The following is a 23879-nucleotide window of genomic DNA, read 5'->3' as shown; positions in this document are numbered from 1 at the left end:
TATGTGTAAATAAGTCATCTTGCCCAGGTATAATTTTGCAAGCCTAATTCAGTAGATAAGATCTTACCAGAGTAAAAATGTAAAAAAAAGAGTGGATATAAAGTACCTCCATGACAACTGTAGTCACACTGAATAGTGCATTACTTCCAAAATAGTCCTAGTAAAGTCAGTAGGGGTAGTTATAAAATGCACCTACTGCCCTTCTTTGTTTTGGGTAAAAGAATTATAAGAATTCAGCCTTAAATGAGTTAAATTTAAAGGTAAAAAAAAAGAATCATTCTTGATGTGGAGCTCTACAGTGACTTGAGCATAAAATTATCAATCAATTATGGTAGCATTTAATTAAATTGAAATTACTTTTGTAAGGCTGCAGTGCTGTTTATTTAGTCAGAAAATCAAAAGGCTCAGTGAATAGCTTAGACTTTTTTAGATACTAAGTATTGACTTTATGCATAAAGTTTATTTAGTTGGTGTTGGAACCCTGTGATTGTCTTTTCTACCTTCTTTTCCTGGCATAGGTAGAATTAGGATAGTAGTTCAACAGTTTACGACAATTTGTGTATCTGGTAAATAGCATACATATTTTTCTTGGAAATTATTGGCAACAAGTTACAAAACAGAACTGTGTTCTATAAGAAATTGGGTGTTTGACTGAATTTTACAATACACTTTGTGGCATTTGGTGAAATGCCTAACATTTCTGTGCACACTTTGTGGAATTGATATAAATTAATAAGAATTATATTTTTGTTACATAAGTCACAATGCCAGTATAGTGCTCACTTAACCACATAATAAGGATAAAGCTTTTCAGTAGAATGAGGATTCATTTTTTTTGCCTTCTAAATATTTCTTCAGGGATGGAAACTCATTGGCTTTAGACATGATTAGAAGAGGTTTTTGGTCAGAGGCTGGAGATTTGTGCCAGTGATTCTGTTTAGTTCCTCAAGAATTTGTTTTTCCTTTTGATACATCTACATGGAGGAAGAAAGACAAAAAACAAAACATCAGGAGAATGTTTACATTTTTTCTTTAATGAATGTACTTTTATAACTTTATATTTGGATGCAAGTACCTAAAAGATGGGCAGGTGCTATTCTGTACTAAAAAGTGAAGCATGTAGAAAGAGCACCTTGTTATCATGTAATGACTGCCCCTCGAAATGTAATCAATATCATAGTTGTTAAATTATACAGAAAATAAACACAGCTAACAGATAAGATTGAAAAATAATTAGGGAGAATATCCAAATGACGAGGCAAGCTAATACTGGTGTTCAGAACCCAACTGGAATCAGTGTTAACATTTAGAAACCACAATTTTGCATGAGAGCTGATTACTTCTGACACAGAATCAGCAAGCTGATAAACCTACAACCTGGAAATTCTCTTAATGCCATATTAAGAGTTATTCTTCTGACCAGAAGTGCACTTGAAAGGGAAGAATACTGCCTTACTCTTGCCAATGTCTGCTTATTTGAGTAATTTTACCATCTTGAGAGGAGACTGATCATGTGAACAGAGGTATTCACATGACTTGCATGCAAGTATTTACATTACTTCCCTTATTATAGATGGAACCTCTCATCCATGAATTTCAAGGCACTTTTTCCCTCTGGCCTTAGAGATGCAGATTACTTTTGTAAGGAGTCAAGTGCCCTCAGCTCCCACTGACTTTGATCACAGTAGCTACAGTTTACTAAAACTAGAACTGTGAGTTCAGGCATGCAGTTTTTTGCCTATATTCTTGTCAAGTGCCATGACCTAAACCTGGGCTTCATCAGTAACTGGATGGGAAGCCAAAGGAAATAATGTATTTCTCTCTGAATCAGCACTAAATTAATTCCCCTGCATGAGAGTTGAGGCAGTGAGCTGTAAGAGGTTCCACTGCAAGAACCAGTTTGAGAGTAGGTGTGTCATAAAACATCAACAGGTTTCTTCACTGAACGCAGCACTTATCCTGATGTTCTGCTAATACTGGTAATTATACATATCCCAATGTTTGGAACAAAGATTAGATGACAGAACACCTGGATTCTGTTCCACACTTCAAGTCAATGAGTGTGTGACATGCAAATAGTTAAATCTGTCTCAGTTTCCACAACTGTCAAATGCAAATAACCTCTCTGTAAAATGTTGACAACCTCTGATTACAGAACTATATATAACTGCACAATGTTAAAACCTAAAATTATACAGTTCAAATGTTGTATTGTAGTATTATGATACACAACTTCTGCACTGATTCTTACATGATGACAGCAAAATTACACCTCCATAGTTAAGGGCGGAAATATATACACTAAGCCCCCTTGTTTTGTTTTGTTTTGGTTTTTTTTTTTAAACTCCCACCCCAAAGTTTTAGATGTGCTTACATAAGATTTGAGGATTCCTTCAGATGAAAAGCACATTATAATACTGCACTATCTGCACATTCTGAATGTCTGTACAGCCCCACAGACTATCAGGATATGAAGGTTACATTACAAGAGATACCACTAGTAAGGGAAATACCTCTAAATTTACAAAGATTTGATTTGCTATAACACCTCCCACCCCCTTGCAGATATGTTTGTACCTGTTGCCACTCTGCTTCTGTGCTGTGTTTGTAGCCAAGCAAATGGCACAACCCATGAGCTAGGGTCACCTGTTCAAGAACAAAAATGGTTTTAGTATTTTGTAAATATTTATTTGTGTGTGTACATCATTGTAGTATGTACCAGCTGACTTGCAACCAGAGCTCAGCTGTTCACAAGCAAATATGATAGCAATAATCATTAAACAGTATAAAAATCAATGGTTCAATACATGATAATTGAATGTCAACATTTGTAATGACACAGGAAAATAAAGAACTGCAAAAAACACAAAAAATAATGCTATATAGCCTAACCACAATTATGCTACTGTTTCGCTAAAATCATTTAATAGTTTAAGTTAAAAAATATAAAAATATAAAGAACAGATTATATATAAACCCAACAGAAACACAGAAATTCTAGCAGACAGTGTTTATAACAAGAGCCACATCTGAAAGGCCAGCATAGATTTATTATCAAGTTCTTTACCTCAAGATGGACATTTTCAAATGTGAAGCTAGTTTACCTGCAGCCAAGTCCAAGTTAGGTTGCTGGATTCACAAACCTTTTTGCTGTAATCCTCAAGGTTTTGTCTGTATTGCTTATACATGCTGAAACAGTAACTCCACTCATTTGAAAGGGGACTGTTCCACTTACAGCAAGGGTGTAAAACTAATTCAGCCTCACACACAGATTGGCCCTATGCATCACAGCCAGCATGCACCCTGAACTGGCCCCACGTGCTGCATGCAGTGTGCGTGCCAGCTCCAACCCCATGCACCACATGCAGCATGCCCTGGCCCCGCAAGCTGTGTGCAGCACACAGAACTAGTCCGGGGCATATGCTGTGTGCAGCACCAAAACAAACCTACTATACACTGTATGCAGCACACAGGGTCAGACCAGCACATACTGCATGTGGGGTTGGCTCGAGACTCCCAGGCAGTACCACAGGTTGAATGACAGGGCTCCACAGACTGGATTCAGCCTGCAGACCCCATCTTTAATACCCATTATTTATAGCAACAGTGAATTTAAAGATATTTTAAGAACTACTAAACCATGTAGTTCCTGCTCTCCAGATGAAGTGGGCATATAAAGCCTTTTAAGGAAAAAAAACAACAAATCAGACATTCTTGCTTTCACCATTCTTTTCCCTTTCCCTATTTTTTCTCTTGTACACAAAAATATGTTAATAGTGTTAAATACAATTTTAATAAGATGTTAAAGAAAGTTTTACTTTCCAAAAATACCACATGTATTTGCAGCAGGGAATGGGAAATATAACATTCCTTCTACACATAGAAGATTGCCTTAAAATGAGTTGATCTAGCTCCTTAAAATCTGAATAAAGGATCATTATGATCAACTAGTCTGACTCAAAAAGGCCATAGGATTTTACCAAATAACTTATAAATCAGCCAATACCTTTTTGGTTGAGTAAGAGCACATCTTATATAAATACATCTAGATCTTGATTTTGACTTCAGACAATAGGATGTGATGGAGTCTCCTTCTTAGGACGCACCATTTAAAAATTATACAAATATGCACTTTTCCCCAGTACACATTTTCTAGTTTTAGATTCTAGCCATTGGATATTGTTTTACATCTTTCTACTGGATACCAGATCCCACTACTGACACATTTTCTGTCTGTGGACAGTAAACCACAAGCAAGCCATATCTTGACTCTGGAAGGAGTGACCACAGCTGTAACAGCCTTCCTTATTTGGAAGCTACTGTAACTGAACTAAGAGAAGGCAGCTGCTTTGAGGCTGTGTGGAAAAGCAGCTTCTGCTGTTATGATGGCTGACAAGTGACAAGACCTGTTTGCTGCTCAGTCTTTGTATTAATTCTAAGGGAAACGGCTTCTTGACTTGATTTTAATTACTCACAGCTTATCTCTGCAGGCTAATTCTCCACCCTCAGTAGAAGGGGTGAGGTACTCCTGATTTAATTCACACTTGGAAGTTTTCTTGACTGAGTTCAGTCGGCTCCTGGTGATTTGCAAAAGTATCTATTTTATTCTTCATCCTTTCCTTTAAAATTGTAATTGCACTGAACTCAGTTAACAGAAAGATCTTATCCATACCTGTCTCTAAAGTGGACTGTCCTGAAGACTTCTCTATGTTGGGGATTTAAGCAGCAACTAAAGTTCATCTGTGTATATATTTAGGACATGCAAGCATTAAAGATAAAGTAACTGCAAGGACTAAGTTTCTTTCTTAATTATATTACAAAAAGGGGGGGAAAAAAATCGATACAATTTAGTGGGAAAGATCTTCCATTTTTGCTATAGTCTGCCACCTCTGTAGTGAGACCAGTTTATCAGCAGGCACCAATGAAAGGGCATCATCAGTGATTATGCTAGTTCAAGAACAAAAGTGATTTGGCATGAAGTGTTTTTAAGTTCTTGCCTCTTTTCTTTTAAAGCTGATGTGCTCTCAATTTTTTGTTTCTTTACAAGAATTTAAAATGAGTCTTCCCCTGGAAGTATGGTTCAAGGCTATTACTTACTTATAAGCCTGAAATACACTTATGTACCCTAAAAATACTGGTTCAGATGAACGATATATATTTGGAATTAAAAAACATGTTTTTCTGTAGATGACCCTTTATGATATCTATAAAACAACAAAAGAAAATTCACTCCAAACTATTCAATGACTGGCAGCAAAAATAGCAATGTTACAAACTAAATCTAGTATGGGATGAGACATATCTACATTAGTAATCACATACGTACCGTAAGAATGCTGTAGTAATCCTCTTTATTGTCTCGGCATTGCTGATATATATACTCCACTCCAAGGAAGATGTCCCCCAAGTTGTATTCATCTTGAAAACAAGGCTGTGGAAGCTCTCCTGCTTTCACATTCTGTAAATGGATAATCAAAGACCATCCAGAAATTAACATGAGAGAGAACTTGGTTATGCACAGTATCTTTCCATCTTAACAGAGCAATAAGCTAAGCACTAGTACACCAATGAGTATTCATTTAAATACTGCAGTCTTCTTATGCTGAAGAATACAGAACCTTAGACATTACAGATTTAACGGAGGGCAGTAACACCTAACTAACTCCCACCAAGACCACAAGAAACAAGCTGAAAAGGTCTTTTGGCCCTCTGATCCTCAGAATGCATCATTTGCTGTGAAATACCACGTGCAGCATTCAGCAATGTGAGTATTTCACCTATGTTTGTCTTTGTTAGAAGGTAGAGTTCTACTAGGTAAACCATACCAATACTTTAAGTTGCACCAAAGTACACACAATACAAAGTAGATCTGAATGTGACAAAAAGGAGAAATACTTTAACTAATTATTGTTTACATTAGAAAACGCTGACTTTCATTTCTGTGCACCAAAGTGTACATTTTTGCTATTCTCTTGTCAGCAGAAGTGAACTGGGAAAGAGAAGTATCTCAACATAAGAGGCATGACAGCAAAGCTACAGCTCCATGTCATCCCTTTCATAACTGAGATTGTCAGGCACCTAGATATCTGAGCCTGTACTTATCTTCCACAACAAAAAGCCCTGTCCTCTTTAAAACAGAGCCAAAAAGTGATTTTAATGATCTCAGACGTAAATTAGTCTCGGTGTAAATACTTTAAGCTCTCTGATGGTTACCTTGAGGATTTAAACATTGAAAATGTGACAAAAAACAGGAATGATACTGACTGTTCCCAGCTACCTCCTAGAAGAATAGATTCCAACTGACCAAGGAATGGGTTGTGGTAAGTTTGACTCATATAATGCTCCTTTTACATGCAAGGAAGGCTGTCTAGCATGGAATTCAAGAAGATGCTCTCCAAAACCCTCTCCCCATAATCATAGAAAATTAGGGTCTGAAGGGACCTCAGGAGGTCATCTAGTCCAACTCCCTGCTTTATTACCATCCCCAGCAGCACCATCCCCAACTATATCATTCCAGCCAGGGCTTTGTTGAACCGGCCTTAAAAACCTCAAAGGATGGAGATTCCACTACCTCTCTAGGTAACCCATTCCAGTGCTTCACCACCCTCCTAGTGAGAGAGTTTTTCCTAATATCCAACCTAAACCTTCCTTGCTGCAACTTGAGACCATTGCTCCTTGTTCTGTCATCTGACACCATAACGTATCTCATGTCACTGTTAAGTCTCATGATGTGTCTATAATCCCCCAGAACCTCTTACTTGTATCATTGGAGAGAACTGATACAACAAAACATGGCAGAAATGTTACTTTAGCATTTACAGGACAATACGTCATTTTTACACAGCACTTTTCATGAATACATCTCAGAGGACTTTATGGAGGAGGTCAATACTCAAGTCATTATCCCCATGCTGATAAGGCTGCTTTCTCTATTGGCTTGCAAAAAAGTCAGCTGTCTTAAGCAGACCAAGACAGTCTGTGGAAAAGAGGGGAAAAAAAACAAACAAAAAACCCCAACTTTACCTCATGAAAGGGAAAGGACAGCACATCAGTCGGGACATCTATTTTCCTGTAGGTACTATTGAGATGCTGAATTGTTCTGTTATTAACACAGATGACACCCAGGTCAAACTGCTGAACGCCCAAAATCTTCTTAAGAATTTCGATTTTCTTGCGAAGAGGGACTCTCCTGATGGGAATGACTTTCTGCAGATTTTGAATGACTAAACTCATCTCATGATCACATCAGATACTGACACCAGGATGTTCTGTAAATTAATTAATTAACAACAATAACATTAGACATTACTAACAGCTAATAATTCATCTACGCTGAACAGGCCCCGAAGCAACTGCACTCACTATCAGGTAATGTTAGTAGCTGGGCACTGGAACGCGGAGAACCTGGTCTTTACAACCGATCACCAGCCCTCTCCGCCGCCAAATCCTCTTGCTCCAGTGGGGAGCTACGACCAGTTAACGCCAGCAGCTCCCCCGGCACCTGTGCCGCTCGCTACACCGCACGACCAGTCTCAGTGCACCCAGCAACATTTGATATCACTCCGGCGGTAGCTCCCGCAGGCCAGACCGCGCAGCCCGACGCTCTGCGATACCACCGAACCCCCGCTAGTTGCGCGCGCACCTGCATGACACGCCGGAAATGGCGGGTGCGCATGCGCCGAGAGCGCGTTCGGTTTCCCGGTGCGGTGATGGCGGCAGTGACGCGATCGGTGAGATGCGGGCGGACCGGGGTGGGGCGGTTCCCAGTGCGGCCCCAGGCCGGGCCTGAGGCGCCGCTGTGGGGGCCGGCGGGCAGCGGTAGCGGGAGGAACTGACTCTGGCGGGCGCGTGCGGGGCGAGGCGGGGCGGAGGCAGCTGTCCCCCGGGGGAGCCGGGCCGGGCCTCGCCTCTTCGCTTGCGCCACTGAGCAGGGTGCCTCCCCGGCGGTGGTACTGAGGAGGCGGTGGGGTGCGAGCTGCGGAGCCCGCGCACCCACTTTTCTTGGCTGCATCAGACCGATGCATCGGTGAACCTCTATGTATCTTCAGCGAAAGTACATGGGCTAAGTTGTGATTAGTGGTTCTCCACCTTTCAAGACTTCAGCCTCTCCGCCCCCTCTGGCCTTGTTAGGCTTGGAAAATGCCAGCTCTTAGCTTTTGTTTTTTGACTACAAAAAAAAGAGCAATTTTTCTGTTGCAAAGAAGTTGGGAAAATCACAGCGTGTTTAATGCTATGGATTCCGATTTGAAACCCCTGGGTTTATCTTGTGAATCATGTGTAGGTAGTTGCACATCCTCCACTGCTAAAATGCATGGTGCCCTTGAAAGGAACTTGCAAAGATATGATAAATACTTAGTAAAGAAATTAATAATTTGCTTGGCTGAGATTTCCTAATGTGCTAATCAAAACGTGCTGGAGAATATAATGTTATTTGTGCTTTTGTATTTCAGCTTACTAGAAAGACTGGCTGGACACTGAATGTTAATGAATAGCTGAGCCACTGCTTGGCTCATTAACCGCTCCTTTTGAAGATGAATCCCAACAATCCTTTTCGTGGACAGCAGTCTGGGATTTTCCAGTCACCTTCTAGTAGTTCTGTAGGAACGTTTCAGGTCCAACCATCTTTTCGATTTGGTCAGTCCTCAGTGTTTGGACATAGCAGTGCAGGAACAGTACAGAATCCAGGATTTGTTCCACCTGGCTTTCCTCAACCTTCAGGGTTAGCTCATGCCTCTCCAAGGCAAACCTTGGGGTTTGGGCCACCCTCTGGGTTTATACCAACTTACGGGCTTGGACAGGCCACACGTTTTGTGCCTGCTTCTGCACCAACTAGCTCTTCCATCACTATTAACCAAGGATTCAGTTTTAAACCACCAACTAATCTTGGGACTTTTCAGAGTCCTCCTAACTTTGGGGTTGTAACTGGAGAAGCTTCAAGTAGTGGCTCTGTGGGATCTGAGTTCAGTTTTAAAACACCAGAAAATGCAATGTTTAAACCAATCCTTGGTGCTGTTTCTGAACCAGAGAAAGCAAAAAACCAAATCATCACAACACCTTTCACATTTTCCCATCCAGGGAGTAGTGGACACGGAGGATTGGTTCCTTTTGGCCTTTCTCAGGAGACCAGTAGCTCAGGTAACAGTACAAATTTCAGTTTTTCAAAACCAGTTACCAGCACTAATTTGCCATCTTCCTTTGCCTCCGTCTTACCAAGCAAAACAATAGAGGATGAAAAAAGGGGGCCAAAGCCACTTTTTGGAAGCCCTAGTAGCAGTTTCACTACTTTTTGTAGCTCATCTGCTGGGTCATTGGCTTTGGGAGAAAACTTCCAAGTCAGTAAAGCACCTAAATTAGAACATGAAGATGCTCAGCCAGAGTCACTTCCCAGTCTTGTAAAGGGAATGAAAAGAAAAGAGGAACAAGATCATTCTCCAAGGAGACAGGATTATGATTGTGGAGAGGAGTCAGAGCTTGCATCTAAGAGTGACCGTCCTCCAGACAAGCGACCTGTTAGATTAAACCGGCCTCGTGGTGGTGGCTTGTTTGGCCGAACATTACAAGATGTGTTGAAAAGCAATAAAGATAGTGGACGTATTAAGAAAGAGACAAAAAAGGAAAGGGTCTCTTTGGAATCTGGAGAAATCGAACAGATTGCTTCGTCGGGCTCAGGTCAACCTGTGTTTGCAATATCTCAGTCCTCAACCCCATTAAAAGAGGAAGACTTTAAAGAGAAAACAAAGGAAGGTAAGTACAAGGAATCACAACTAATCAAATTGGGCAATGGAAATGAATGCTACTGAAAATAGGCGAATGATCCCGTTAATGTCTTTATTCTAATTTGCCATTGAATCTTCAGCTCTGGGCAGGGATGGAAGTAGACTTTACAAATAATATACTTCTGCATCATAGCAAATCTGTTATGAAGTGACACAAAAGTAAATAGGTTCCCTTGTGTAGAATTCAAGTTGTAAAAGTTTACAACAAAATGAAATCTGTTGTTTATGCAAAAAGTTGGTTAATCGGGCTTATGGGACCAGTGTTATTAATCAAAAGTTAATTACTTTTTCCAGAGATTGAAACTGATGAATGAATAGAAGTTTTTGAGCTAGAGTAAGGGAAGTGCATGGGTATAGTTAAAAGGAATAAAGTAAAAATATGTATAACGCAGAAGACATATTTTTCCCATAACTTTTACAGTTGCTACTGTAATTAAGATAGTTGAGGAGTGTATCTTTCTCTGTTTCACGTGTTTTAGCTGATGCCCAACTGAGCTACTCTTTAGCAGAAATACCTTATTAATATCTTTGGTGTTTGATTTTTGTTTTACAAGGTGGATATTTTCCAGTGTTACTTGTGTTCCTCCACTTTGTTTCCTGTCTGTGTGCTGCTTGTTTCACATTTCCTTCATTCATCTCATCTCCCTCCTCTTCTCAAACTCAGCCCTTGCTTTCTCCTCAAATATGTTTTGTGTTTCATCCATTTTATCTGCTTTGGTTTGTATCTTTCTTCCTTTACCTGCTCCATAATTACCTCAACTTTCCCCTCTACCCTACTCATACCCTAGTACTTCTTAATATACTGCTCCTTCATTTTGAGGTTGAAGAGGATTAACCTCTGAAAGGCCCACTGCTATCCACTTGTTTCGCTTTACAATAGTTACTGGATACTATGAAGATAGATGCATTATAAATAGGATGACTAGTAATTTGAGGGAAATCCAGAACATGGCAAAGAAATTTGGGATGGGTGTGGCACCATGTGTACGTACACACACACTCCCTCCTTCCCTCCCTCCCTCCTATTCTGTTGCACAAGTGAGTCTGCTTCCAGCCCAGCAGGGTCCAAAGCAGGGAGTAGCCCAATGGCTGGACTCCTGGAGAAAACTGAAGCAAAAGTCCTGGATTGGTGCAAAAACACCGACACGTGCCTGGCTCCTGACTCAAGAGCTATCTATGCAGGTGTGTTCCCACCAGTCTGGGACTTCTGATTCAATTTTCTCCAACAACCAGGGTGCCTTCAAAATCTAGGACTCTCCTGGACAATTTGGGATGACTAATTGTGAATGCATGTACAGTAATTCAGTCTTCCTATCCCCTCCTGCCTCATAGTTTCATATGTTTGTGTCACTTCATAGCAGATTTGTTGTGATGCTGAAGTGTATTATATAGTCCACTTACACTGTTCCCCAGAGCTAAAAAATATTTGTAAAATAAATAATTAGACTAGTGTGCAACTTTGCCCTTTGTAATATTAAAGGGGTTTTAAAATTGCCACAGGAACTTCAACTTTGAATTTCCTTTGTCCGTTTAAATTCTTATACTTAAAATTGCACTGTTGCAGCTTTTTCATTATTTGATCAAAAAGGAGCACTTGCTGCATGTTTTGGGACCATTTTTGGTGTGATCTTTTGGCTTGTCATCTGAGTCGTGCTTTTGTCTGCTCATTTGGGATCTGATTTGGAGCCTAATTTCAAATATCTTTCAATATTTTATCTCAGATTCTGCTGTTGGAAGTCCTGCACGTCGAAATCGAAGTAGCGATAGTGTAGACAGTCTCGGAGGTTTATCACCAAACGAACTCACATCAATCCAATTGAAAAATGTCCCTGAGTTCCTTAATGACAGAAATGTTCTTGAGAAATATTTTGGTCATATTGCAAAAGTCCGGCGGATATTCACCAGGCGCAACAAAAAACTAGCTATTATTCATTTTTTTGATCATGTGAGTAATATATTTAAGACTAGGTTTCTCTGTGTATCTAAATATATGTGTTTAAGATATTTACAAGCGTTCTCTGTCTTAGAGTTTATTAGAATTATTAGCATCTGTTCTACCCAACCAACCAACATCTGGAAACATGAAACGTGAGATTACAACAGGAATGTAAACAAATTTAGTAATGTACTCAAGCTCTTTCTGTTACAGCAACTTCAACAGTTGGCTATATGACATTGAAAACTATATAGTTGCTTCATCTAACTGCAAAGTAAGGGGTTGGGACTGCTCAAGCTCCTTGTAATCACTTAGACATTATAGAGAATTTGCTTGCTTGAGAAGCCCAGGTGGTATTGGCAGATTTTGTTATAAGAGCCCCAAAACAGAAAAAGAAGCTGCTACAGGATGAACTGAGGAACACTGAGAGAAGCACAGTTGCTTGGTTTTTATCTACCCCTGCTTGGTTTTGCTTTGCTCTGCTCTACCCAATGTTTTAGCATCCTACCTAAGTACGAAATAGTCTGTGCATTCATATCACCAAATTGACACAACGTTTAACATAAAGGGTGCTTGCAGAAGTAAAAAACCAAAACCCCCATGCATTACAGGTTTCCCTAACTTTATGTGGTAGAAGTGTTCCTGAAAAACTGCACATAATTTCAGTTTGCATAAAAGGAACCCACTTTACAAGGTAACAGATAGGGATATGTTCCAAGATTCACTGCCCCCCGGACCTCCCTCCCGGTGCCACTGCCATCTACCCTGAGTGCAGAGCGGCCCAGCCCCCCTACTAGGAAGAGCCTGACCCTACGGATTGGGTTGAGAGGCCTTGATCTGCCCCCCTGCCAGTGGTGAGGGAGGGAGTGGGGCTGGGGCAGGTCGTGGGACAGGGGCACATCTCCTGCTGCTATGGGCTGCCGTTCTGGGCGGGAGATTGGTCCACACTGCACTCAGAGCGAGCAGTGGTGGCCCTGGGTGGGTGGGGTGGGGAGGGGCAGCACTATGGTGAATTTTGGGGTGGCTGCAGCCCCCCCCCCCAAGCGCCACTGCCGCTTGTCTTGCACACAGCCTGGCCCAGCCCCTACTAGGAAGAGCCTGGTGCAGGCCCCAGCCCATAGCAGTAGAAGCTGCACCCACCACCCTGCATCCTGCCCTGGCTGTGCAGCACCTGCTGCAGCCCTGCTCCCTTGTTCACCATCAGCAGGGGGCCAGATCAAGGCCTCACTCACCCCAGTCTCTGCTCTTGTCTGTGCCCTGCTCCCTTCCTCACTGCTGGGGACTTGATCTGCCCCTCCCACACTCTCTGGCCCTTTCTCCTCCTAAATAAAAGAGTGTATTTACCTTGCATATAATGAATTTTGAGTATAAAAAAGGTCATTGCATAAAAATGAATTTGCATATACAGAACCTGCATAAAGTGAGGGAAACTTGTATTTTAACTTGGCATGTTCCTGCACTGGGTTGAAGTAATGTGCTTCTGCTTCCAGTAAAGCACAGTTTTTGTTTTAATGTCTGCAAGCAGCATTCATGGCACCTTAGATGACATACCAAAGACTGAGTCTTCCAAGGTGGTCTATCTACTAATCATTAGCAGTGCTTCCAATAGATCAGGATTGAGGTATATTAATAAGTTAGTGTAGAGAAGCCCGTGCTGACAACACACAATACTGTATCTGCTCTATGGTTAATATGAGGCTTTTAATCTCAAGTGTTCTCACTAAGGTATGGCACTGAACAAGGCAGAACTGATTTCAGCCATATGTAGCCTCCCCCCCACAAGGCAATCCTTGATAAAGGGAGTCTGTTATTACAGCCTCCTGCTTGTCATATCCTGCATTTTGGTATGAAATGATGACTAGGAAGGCAAGAACTGAACCCTCTCTGAAATAAGCAAACCTATATCTTCATGCAAGCTGTATAGTTTTCTCTGTATATTTTTCGGATGCAAATTGACTCTGGTATTGCCTGCTATTTTTCAGGCATCTGCTGTTATGGCTAGGAAGAAGGCAAAAGGATTTAATAAAGATATAGTAACATTTTGGCATAAGAAGAAAACAGGTAAGTCTCTTTCCTGTGTTTCCCTGTATAAAGGTTGTACATAGTTATCTTCATTTCAGTGGAATGGCATGCAGGGGATGTGGTGCAGCTCCATGACCTGTGGCTCTATTCCATGACCTGCCCTGGCCCCAGAGCCTCATTTAATGCAAGGTCTTAGTTTGGTCTTAGAATTCATCATGCATAGTGGTTCTGTTTCTTTCTCTCATCGTGCCTTATATCACATAGGTCCTTGCTATGTTACGTGTATGATCTGTGCAGTTTGTAAGACAATAGGAGAAGATGAACATGCTGTTGGAATAAAGATTCTGAAATATTTCAGTTCTGTTTGATTTGTACTATTCCAGTCAGTGGGTGCGTCTACATGTTCATTAATGCACCGTAATTACAGTGCATTAAGTTTAGTACCTATACTAACTTAATCTGGTGTAATTGGTGCTACTGTGCATTAGTGCAGATGAACTTTTTGTGATGCTACTGTGTATTAGACTACATTTACTGCACATTGTTAGTGCATTAGCATGACCTTGCCTACCTTGCTAAGGTGGAGTAGAATTAGTTTTCTGTGCATTAAGTGTCCTGTATAGATGTGCTCAGTGAGTGCTAAACCTTAGCTTTTTTTAAGGCCATCATATGTTGTTTATCAGGAAAAGGAGATGTGAGAAGGCTCTTTGTTTTCTTCCAGCCAGTCTTTGGAAGGAGATGCTTGATGTCTTTGGGGTGTTCTGGGTCTCTCCTCTCTGGCCTTAGGAATTAAAGTAGAATCTTGAATTTGGTTTTACCAGCTGTAAAGTGTTAAGCTTTTTTCAAGTTAAATAGTAGGGGAAACCTTGTCTTGGATTCATGTTACATATGGTAGTAGTTTAGGTCTTTTAGGCATGACTTGTAACAAACTACTCCTTAGACAGTGGTCTGGCTTGAAAATATACTTCCCATATTCACTTTTCCTTTGGAACTGCACTTTCAAGTTGATATTAAAGTAAGCAGAAACAGATTATCACTTGGATATGTGGTGCAAATGAACATGTATACCAGAGCAGTAGAGGCCAACCTTTTTGGAAGGCATGCCATGCCATAAATTACCACGGAACTCTCCCCAAACGGCTCTCTGATATCTCTCCCCTGCCCTGTCTACCATGTGCCACATAAAGGCTGCCTGTGCCACTTGTGACATACATATCCCTTGTATTAGAGTGTACAATTAATTTATTTTAGATTTGTTGGTCAGATTGAAACAGGTCAGTTCAGAATGAAAATGTTACAGATTTTTTGGCAAATCAAAACATTTAATTGAAGTTGAATGAAATATTTCCTTTGACCTGAAATAAAACATTTTCATTCTAAGCATTTATACTGCTTCCAAATAAAATCTTAGGATTTTAGAAATGAAGGGCTAGATTTATTTGGGACCTACCCACCATTCAAAAAACACAGGAAGAAAAAGAGTGTAGTTGGTGGTTCACCATTTCTGCCTGGTGGTCCAATGATTGGAAGACTTTCATGTGACAGTGGGAGGCTTAGGTTCAAATCCTGTCTGTGCCTGATTTAGCCTGGAGACTTGAACTAGATCTCCCACTACTCAGAAGAGTGTCTGCAGCACTGGCCTATCAGGTATCTATTGAGAGTCTTAATCTACCCTGTTGAAGCTGTTTGACTTTATATAAATCATTCCATATATAATAATAATATTAAACTCAATTATCCAAATGCCTTAGAGAGGCCCAGAAAATATCGAGTTCCAGATAAATGGAATATCCTCATATTTATGAAATCCAGCATTCAGAGAATCCAATCAAGCTGTATGCTTCCTCACAATCGGCTAAATAAATACAAGTGTTGCTAAATAAATATTTTTTTCATTTCGCGTTTAATTACATAATAGTGTCGAATATAGTGTTTAATCTGAAACAGAACAGTCAGCTTGATAGCTATATACTATGGAATTGGACCGCTGCATGATATACCTTCTAATGCAAAATAGTTTGTAAGCACTAAACAGATGCAGGTGGTCAGGGAAGAAAATTAAAAGAAGTTAGAACACATTCTTTGTCCAGAAGTAAAGCTTTTAAAATGTTGATTGTAAAATTTGACACAGATCTGACCTCACTTGGCATGTCATTTAGGGCCTGCTAAGAGAGAGTTTTCACCCAAGGAAAAAGCAGATGAAGGTGAAGGAAGACAAAGCAAGGAAGAACAGAGCTATCAACATTCTCCTCTTCGCAAATCTTTAATAAGATCCTCTGCCAGTAGTAGCCTGCCAAGTAAAAGGTATGTTCATTTGACTAGGATTCTGGCCAATACTTGTTCTGGGAAGAATGCCTGTTATTGTCATGCGTATGAAGTAGCCATAATAATTTTGTATCTAGTAGTCAGAAAAATGTTGTTATTGTTTGTGTGCTCTTTTGTTCAACTTAGCTGGAATTTCTCTCTCTCAGGAATCTCCTGGCTTTGTTAAAATTTGAAGTTTATGACAGGTTGGAAAGATAATTTCCTGCACAACTGTGGAAAGAAATCTTACTTATTGCATGACTTAGTAAGATTTTTGTGGGCGATAGCTTTTACTAAATCAACTGCATAGTTGAGAGGGATATAGGCAGGCTTTCAGGTATGAAGTACCCTTCCTCAGGTTTCTGAGAAGAAAGCAGACCTGTGTAAAACTCCAGTGTAAATGACAACAGGATATGAGACATTATTAGGTAGCTAACAGACAGGAGAAATGCACTAGAGAGGATAACCCAAAAAGTGAAAGAGCAAGACCATTAAGAGGATCCTTATCACCTGTGGAGTACAGAGAGATTATTGGGAGATCGGGTAGATTATAATAAATCATTAAATCAATGTCTTTTAAGTCCTTGGTTCTTAGTATCTAGTAAACTAATGATTTTTTTCCCCTAAGCCCTTCTCTTGTGTGTGTTCTGTAAATTTCCCTTAAGCACCAGGTCTAAAAAGGAGTGTGTTTTCTAGATAGTAAGCTAATTTATTTAGATTCATCAACACATGAATAATTTTATTCCATATTAAGAAATGTCTAGTGATTTAGCCTGCTCCATTTTAGAAGTTGATGGATTAAGCTAAATTGCAAAAAAAGGAGATTCTTACCATAGTCTAGAAATGTCCTTTTAAGAAGCTGTTGCAGATGAGCAATTTCACTTACTTTCCTACTTCACTTACAAGTGTCAAAATAATGTTGTTTGTGTATACAAGTCCTTATTCTTAATATGACTGTCAAATTGTATACTAGGTCTTTTACAGTGGTACCTGTTTGGCTATGAGACTGCAGAGGCAGTGCTCTTCCTTTTTTCCCCCTTTTAATGGACTTAGTTGTTCCCATTAGATTTCAAATAATTATGGTCTTTGTTCTTGGTTTTCTGAAATGATCAGATTTTGAACTGAAATTTGCTATGCTTATTGTCTTTGCAGAGGCGAATCTGTTTTGCTCTTTGAGCAAAATCCTTTTAGCTGCTCTTGTTGTGTGGCTAATTATTGTGATGGCTCATTTTGCTTCAGATATATTGTAACCAGCCATGTTTTAAAACTTGAAGCTTGCCCTGCAAATGCATAGTACATACTATCATAAACTTCTATAAAAGTCGCTTGTCAGGTAGTCATTTTTTATAAAGTATTTTATGTAAGGAGTCTTTTGTATTCTTTCAAATTATTTTATTGGTTTGGATGATGGTGCACGCAAGTAAATGGGACTAAATTGCATTTCTAAGTAGCATTCCATTTGTGAAGAATCATCTACCCTAGGTTGAATAGGCTTCAAATGATGCAATGAGCCGAATAGTCTAGTACTTCAGTATTACTTCCAAAAATGTTGGCCATGATGAGAATAAGGCACAAACCCCTGTACTGTGCATAATAAAGAGAAAAATATATTCAGTGGAAGTACAAATTAGTAAGTTGAAGATGTGAAATAGATTTAGTAGTAATGCAGGTTAACATATCAACACAATCTAGGGGATTCAGGCATGTGGCTTTCATTAAAAGCAATTAATTTAGTGTTAATAGGAGTTGTATTTAATTAAATCCTCAAGGTTGCTCTGAAAATGTCAACTGCAATGTGCAATTGTAATACCACTTTTGCTGACAACATGACATATCAAATTATACTTTTAAACAATAGAAACTGAGATGTACTACAGAACAGAAAGGCAGGCAAATTAGTATCTTTTTTGTCTTTTACTCTGTAATACATGTACAATAGTATGTCATTCATAAAATCATTCATTTCTAGTTCTCCAGCTAAGAAGTCTACTTTTATAAAGTCACTGCAATTTGAAGCAGACCCATTTGATCCTGGGTCTGAAGGACAGAGCTCTGAGAGTTTGGGAGCATCAGCGTCTTCTCTCAGTAACTTAATAGGATCAGTAGCAGAGACTTCTGAAGAAAAATATCGCCTTCTGGACCAACGGGATAAAATCATGCGGCAAGGTAACACTTTTAATTACACATGCATAGATGAGGGTGATCAACTCTAATTTCAGTTAGTTACTTCAGATTAGGAAGGATACTTCTGCATAAGGGAAGAGAATATTTTGGTCCTGAGAGGTATGAACAACTGCCAGTCAGCTCTATATGATGTCAGTTCTGAAGCGTGAGGATGACTGTTCCACAGCCCCATCATTGTATCAGGAATATCCAACTGCTCCAGGATTTTAGACAGTGTGCCTCAACCCACTTCTCCACCTATCTGACCTCACCTCTTTTAGGTTAAGAAACTCTTATGTTTTTATTATAGGTTGTAGGGCTGTCCAACTAGTCCCGGTTAATGCATGCGATTTAACGTGTTAATCATTGTTTACATTAATGTATTTAATGTGTTAATCATGCACATGGTTTTGGAGCTTGCTCCTGGGCTCTGATTCACTGCTGTCACTGCTGCCTATGAGCCACCCTGTGGGGCAGTGTTGGCAGCTCAGAGGATTACAGGGCAGCCCAGGCACAGGCTCTGGGTGGCTGCAGTAGGTGTGGGAGGGGCGCACACAGACAGACACACAGCTACAGCCTGTCGGCAGCCTGGAACACAGCTTGGCGGCATGTGGAGCAGCACCCAGCAGGCAAGTCTGAGAAGGGGAAGAGTCGTGGTGGGGGGCAGGTTGAGACCGCCGCATTGAAGGGAGGGAGTAGGGCTTGGGTGAATGGGGCTCTGGGGCCAAGGCAGGTCACGGGACGGAGCCACACGTCAAGGGGCTGCGCCACATCCCCTGCGCACCTAGCAGCATGGCATTGCATGGCTCCCAGGGCAACAGCAGTAGGCTGCAAAGCCCCAGCCCACAGCAGCAGTCCACCTCTGTCCCATGCACAAATCTGGGGAGCATGTGCCTGGGTGTGCACACAACGGTGAGAGTGCCTTGCACCCATGAATGAGCTGCCCACAGCTCCATCCCATGACCTGCCCTAGCCTCAGCCCCATTCACCCCTGCTCCTGCCTCTGCCCCTGTTCCTCCATTACTGTGGGGGCCTCTATACCCCTCCCCTACCCCTTCCTTTCCCACCTCCCTTCCGCAGCCTACACACTTACCTGCTGTGTGGTCTCTGTCTGCCCCTCATTCCCAAGCCACAGCCCCCCCAGCCTTGCTGCTGCCCCTCACTCTTGACCCACAGTACCCCACATCCTGCCAGGGTATGTGGGAACCCCTCTCTCTGGGCTCCAGACCCCAAACACACCGCCACAACTCCCAACACTTTCACAAATTGCCCCCCGCATCCAATCCCCAACCGTACAATAGTACCTGCATAATTTTGCGTAACTTCCAGTTTTTCTGTGCATAATTTTAAGTTTTGAGCTGTGTTATTAAAATTGTGATTAATTGTGACTAATTTTTTTAATTGTGCAACTAATTGCGATCAAATTTTTTAATCATTCGACAGCCCTAGTAGGTAGCCGTGTGTGTGCGCACTGCCTTACCAGGCTATGTACATTTCTAGATACAGTATTGTTGAAGCTGAGAAATTCACATTCAGGCAAAAAAATTGGGGCTCCAGCGTTACCTTTGTAGACTGAAAGTTTCAGGAAAATGATTGCATTGTATATGAATAATAATATTTGGGGTGTTGGTTTGCACCAAAAAACATAGCGTGCCTAAAGGTACGCTGTAATTTGATTAGATTTATGTGATTTATTGTTTTTCTAAAGTCATATACAGTAGCTAGTTTGGAAACAAAAGGGCAGAATGCCTGCTAGTTGTTTTCTTTTAATACTTTTTTAGCCCGAGTAAAACGGACTGATCTAGGCAAAGCTAAAACCATTGTGGGCACATGCCCAGATATGTGTCCTGAAAAAGAACGCTACATGAGGGAGACAAGGAACCAACTCAGTATTTTTGAAGTGATTCCAGGATCTGACAAGGTATGCGGCTCCTGTAAAGATCATAGTTGTTTTCATTTAACTTGTTTGATTGTTGTCATTGGCTCATTGGTGCTGTGCTTTCTTTCTCTGGTTTAATTCTGGTGAAAAATTGTAGGGACCAAGATCCCAGAATTTATATATGGACTGGGATTGCCCTACAAAGGGAATCCCACGTTTTAGAATGCATGCAACATAAGCTTGCTAATTCTCATGCTGCTAGATCCTTTGGCTGCTTTGCGAGGGTTGGTTTGGAAGTTGGCAGTTTTCAGTTTGTGGCATAAGTTTATTCCTAGGTCTGCCACAAACTGCTTGTGTGACTTTGGGCAAGTCACTTAATCTGTCTGTCCTGCTTTTGACCTTATTAAATGTGAATAAGCTTCTTTTCCTTACAGGAGATTTGTGATAGTAGATCCGTTATTGTTTTTAGAGTGGTCAGATAGATGCTTCCCAATGAAGATAACCAACAAAAGTCATGTGTGTGTATACATACATACACATACACAGGTTTCCCTCCTTTTATGCTGAACATGCGTTCCTGGAAAACTGTGCATAACTTGAATTCGCATAAAGGGAATGTAACAAATAGGGATATGTTCCAAGACCTTGACTGTAGTGACCCCCAGACCCATTTCTACCACTTGTACAAGACAATTTCGGTACTCTTCAACAGTAGACAGTACACACAAGCACAGGGCACTAGCATGATGAGGATGGCAACCACAAACGCATGTTGCAGACAACGAGCAAGGAGCACAGATCTGCACAGGAGACTATATTTTGCTGCTTGTCACTCCCACAGTGCACCGCACAAAGTAGTTGACTGCAGGTTTCTACCACACAGATTGCATAAGAGTAAATTTACCTTGCATGTAACAAATTTTGGTATAAAAGGGTCATCGCATAAGAACAAATTCACACATACAGAACCCCCATAAAATGAGGGAAACTGTGTGTGTGCGCGCGCACGTGCACGCGCACACACACGGGCTGCCAAACAATTAAAAATATTTATCACAGTTGCGCAATTAAAAAAATAAGTCACAATCACGATTTTAATACATCTAAAAACTCAAAATTATCTACAGATGCAAAATTGTGCGAGTACTTTGTATGGTTGGGGGGTGGGTGTGTGGGGTTTGAAACAAGGGTGTGGGGTACTGTGGGTTAGGAGTGAGGGGCAGCTGCAGGGCTGAGACAGCTGCGACTTGGAAGTGAGGGGCAGGCATGCAGATGCAGACACCACATGCAGACACTGCTGTGCTAGTAAGTCTGTGATGGGGAAGGGAGGGAAGGTACAGATCAAGGCCCCCATGGCAGGGAGGGAGTGGGGCAGGGGCAGCAGTCCTCTGCACTACCACCACTGCCCCACTGTGGGGCCTGGAGGAGGCAGAGCAGAGCCTCGGCTCCAAAACCACATATGCAATTAACATTTAAAAAAGAATGTGTTTATTGCACACATTAACTATGATTAATTGACAGCCCTAATATATACATAAATATATTTACATGCAATATGCTGTATATTATATCTTGTGTGTGTGTGTATACACACACATATTTATAATCACATAAGTAAAATATAAATACATAATGTCCAATATTAAAACAGAGACAATGGGGTCAGCGTTTGCAGCTTCCCTGTCAAGTGAAAATGACAAATAATCAAAAAGGATGCTAATCTGTGTAGCGAGGGTTGTCCACAAATGCATACAATGGGAAATTCATTTTCAGCAGCCTAAACTATGCTGACATAGATGTTCGGCCATGATTAAGTTAAAAAAGGCAGTCAGCTTCACACTGAGGATTTTAGGTGCAGTGTTTGTTTTGTTGATTTCTGTCTTCTCCCTCTGTCAGGTAGACCATAGATCAGCAATAAAGGAATACAGCAGGTCCTCAGCAGACCAAGAGGAGCCTTTGCCTCATGAACTGAGACCTTCAGAGGTGTTGAGTATGACCATGGACTATTTAGTGACACAAATCATGGACCAAGGAGAAGGAAATTACCGGGAGTGGTATGACTTTGTATGGAATAGGACACGTGGAATTAGAAAGGTAAGCACTGGAACTTTACACTATTTGACTGCAAAAAATGCCAGCAAAACTTTAAAGTAAACAAAACACTGGCACTACAAGTTGAAGACTGGTAGATACAGAAATCTTCTGCTAGAATGGCTGTAGATATAAAGCATGAAATGTTTAAGTGGAATTGGAGATGATTTGCTGTTTTGGCTGTGTTTTGAAATGCTGTTAAAGGTTTTCTTTGTTACTCTGGCCAGGATATAACCCAGCAGCATCTTTGTGACCCTCTTACTGTATCTTTGATTGAAAAATGCACTCGCTTTCACATCCATTGCGCACACCATCTGTGTGAGGAGCCTATGTCCTCCTTTGATGCCAAGATCAACAATGAGAATCTGACTAAATGCCTGCAGAGCCTGAAGGAGATGTATCAGGACCTGGGTAACAAGGGGTTTTACTGCAAGAGTGAAGCAGAGTTCAGAGGGTACAATGTCCTGCTGAATCTCAACAAGGGGGATATTCTCAGGTGAATTGTCAACTTTCTGCACCCTTGACCTGATCATTCGTATAACACTTGTACAGTATAGACTTAATTGACGATGATGATGATCTAAAAGAACAGTCTGCTGTTTAGAACTAGATCACTTCTCCTTGGGCCCCACTGCACTTCTTCAGTCTAATAATAGTTTTTTGGATGTTTTTTTTTTTCCATTGAGACAGATGGAATGACAAATGGTAAAGTTTCCATCCTTGGTGGAAACAGTTTTTGACGCAACTGTGTGAACAGAGTAGCCTCATACTGAATTACATTTGATGTCTGCATTGTCAGTGAAAAATACAATTTTTTTAAAAGTAAGCTTAGAACTCTGGAATGTGAGAGAATGCAGCAAAAATGGCAGAGAACCTAAATTGTGAACCCTGCAATTTTTCCCCCTCCTGTTTGCTTCTGATTAACACACACTGTAAATTGTGCACAGGCACGTGCCTTTTTAAAGTAATAGCATGGAATAGGAGAGAGAAGTTGGCATAGAAGATTTGGGGTTTTATTACTGTGAGGATACTTGATAAAAGTGCTCAGAAATTTAATTTTCAGTGCTTAAAAGTTTTCTTTTTTTTTCCCTTCCAACCTTCTGAGTCTTTTTACTTCTCCTTAAAGACTATATTTGGGACAAATTTCAAAAAGCAGCTGTTTTTTTTTCCTGCTATGAGTCTTTAAAATAAGAAAACATACTTGTTTTAAAAAACCCCAAGAAACATTTTTTTTTTTTTTACCACTTCCGAACTGGTTAGCTGAAAATTTTAGTCCATTTTTTTCCTCTCTCCACCACAATGAATTGTGTTTGGCCACATTTATTCAAATCCTTATATTTAATTTGAATATCTGATTATTAAAATATATAGAACCATATTTTAAATGCATGTGAAATGCATAAAAAGTTTATATGCTTGTATAGCAGTTGCTTATCCCATGTGAAAGTAACTTAAAATGCACCCAATTCCTCAGGCATAGGCTGAGAAGAGCATGGCACTTGACCCAAAGAGTATTTTTTTTTTTTCAGAAAGCGCATAAATAATACTATTGTGATGACACTAGTTAACCTATTTATGTAAGAATAAAAAAGATATGGATATTACTCTTAATTAAAACTTGCATACAGGGGACCCTCGCCATTCGTGGGGGATATGTTCTGGAGATCCCTGTGAATGGCAAAATCTGTGAATACTGACGGGGCTCCCC

At 40.6% G+C, this 23879-nt stretch overlaps 2 protein-coding genes across 3 annotated transcripts in view; one reads left to right on the top strand and one right to left on the bottom strand.

The window, feature by feature from the left end:
- Positions 1-558: 558 nt before the first annotated feature.
- YBEY (ybeY metallopeptidase (putative)) lies at positions 559-7578 on the bottom strand. Of its 2 annotated transcripts, none has more exons than XM_019554595.1 (5): positions 7354-7578; positions 7024-7268; positions 5327-5458; positions 2578-2646; positions 559-974 (listed from the first exon to the last, which is right to left on the bottom strand). In XM_019554595.1, the coding sequence occupies exons 2-5, from the start codon at positions 7231-7233 to the stop codon at positions 888-890; spliced, it is 498 nt and encodes a 165-aa protein (XP_019410140.1). In that variant the 5' UTR covers positions 7234-7268; positions 7354-7578; the 3' UTR covers positions 559-887. The 2 variants fall into 2 exon arrangements, with proteins under 2 accessions (XP_019410140.1, XP_019410141.1); XM_019554596.1 differs by having other exon boundaries at positions 7363-7578.
- Positions 7579-8283: 705 nt separating this feature from the next.
- Positions 8284-23879, top strand: part of MCM3AP (minichromosome maintenance complex component 3 associated protein) — a 48479-nt gene continuing 32883 nt past the window's right edge. Inside the window, exons 1-8 of the mRNA XM_019553521.1 lie at positions 8284-9744; positions 11498-11721; positions 13695-13773; positions 15894-16038; positions 18008-18204; positions 19983-20122; positions 21977-22174; positions 22399-22667. Of these exons, the coding sequence (XP_019409066.1) occupies positions 8532-9744; positions 11498-11721; positions 13695-13773; positions 15894-16038; positions 18008-18204; positions 19983-20122; positions 21977-22174; positions 22399-22667 (2465 nt within the window). The 5' untranslated portion in view covers positions 8284-8531. The remainder of the gene's footprint in view (positions 9745-11497; positions 11722-13694; positions 13774-15893; positions 16039-18007; positions 18205-19982; positions 20123-21976; positions 22175-22398; positions 22668-23879) is intronic.

This window comes from Crocodylus porosus, unplaced genomic scaffold, assembly GCF_001723895.1.
Source record: "Crocodylus porosus isolate Cpor-Errol unplaced genomic scaffold, CroPor_comp1, whole genome shotgun sequence".
NCBI classification, from domain to species: domain Eukaryota; kingdom Metazoa; phylum Chordata; order Crocodylia; family Crocodylidae; genus Crocodylus; species Crocodylus porosus.
This window is presented reverse-complemented; position numbering and strand designations above follow the sequence as displayed.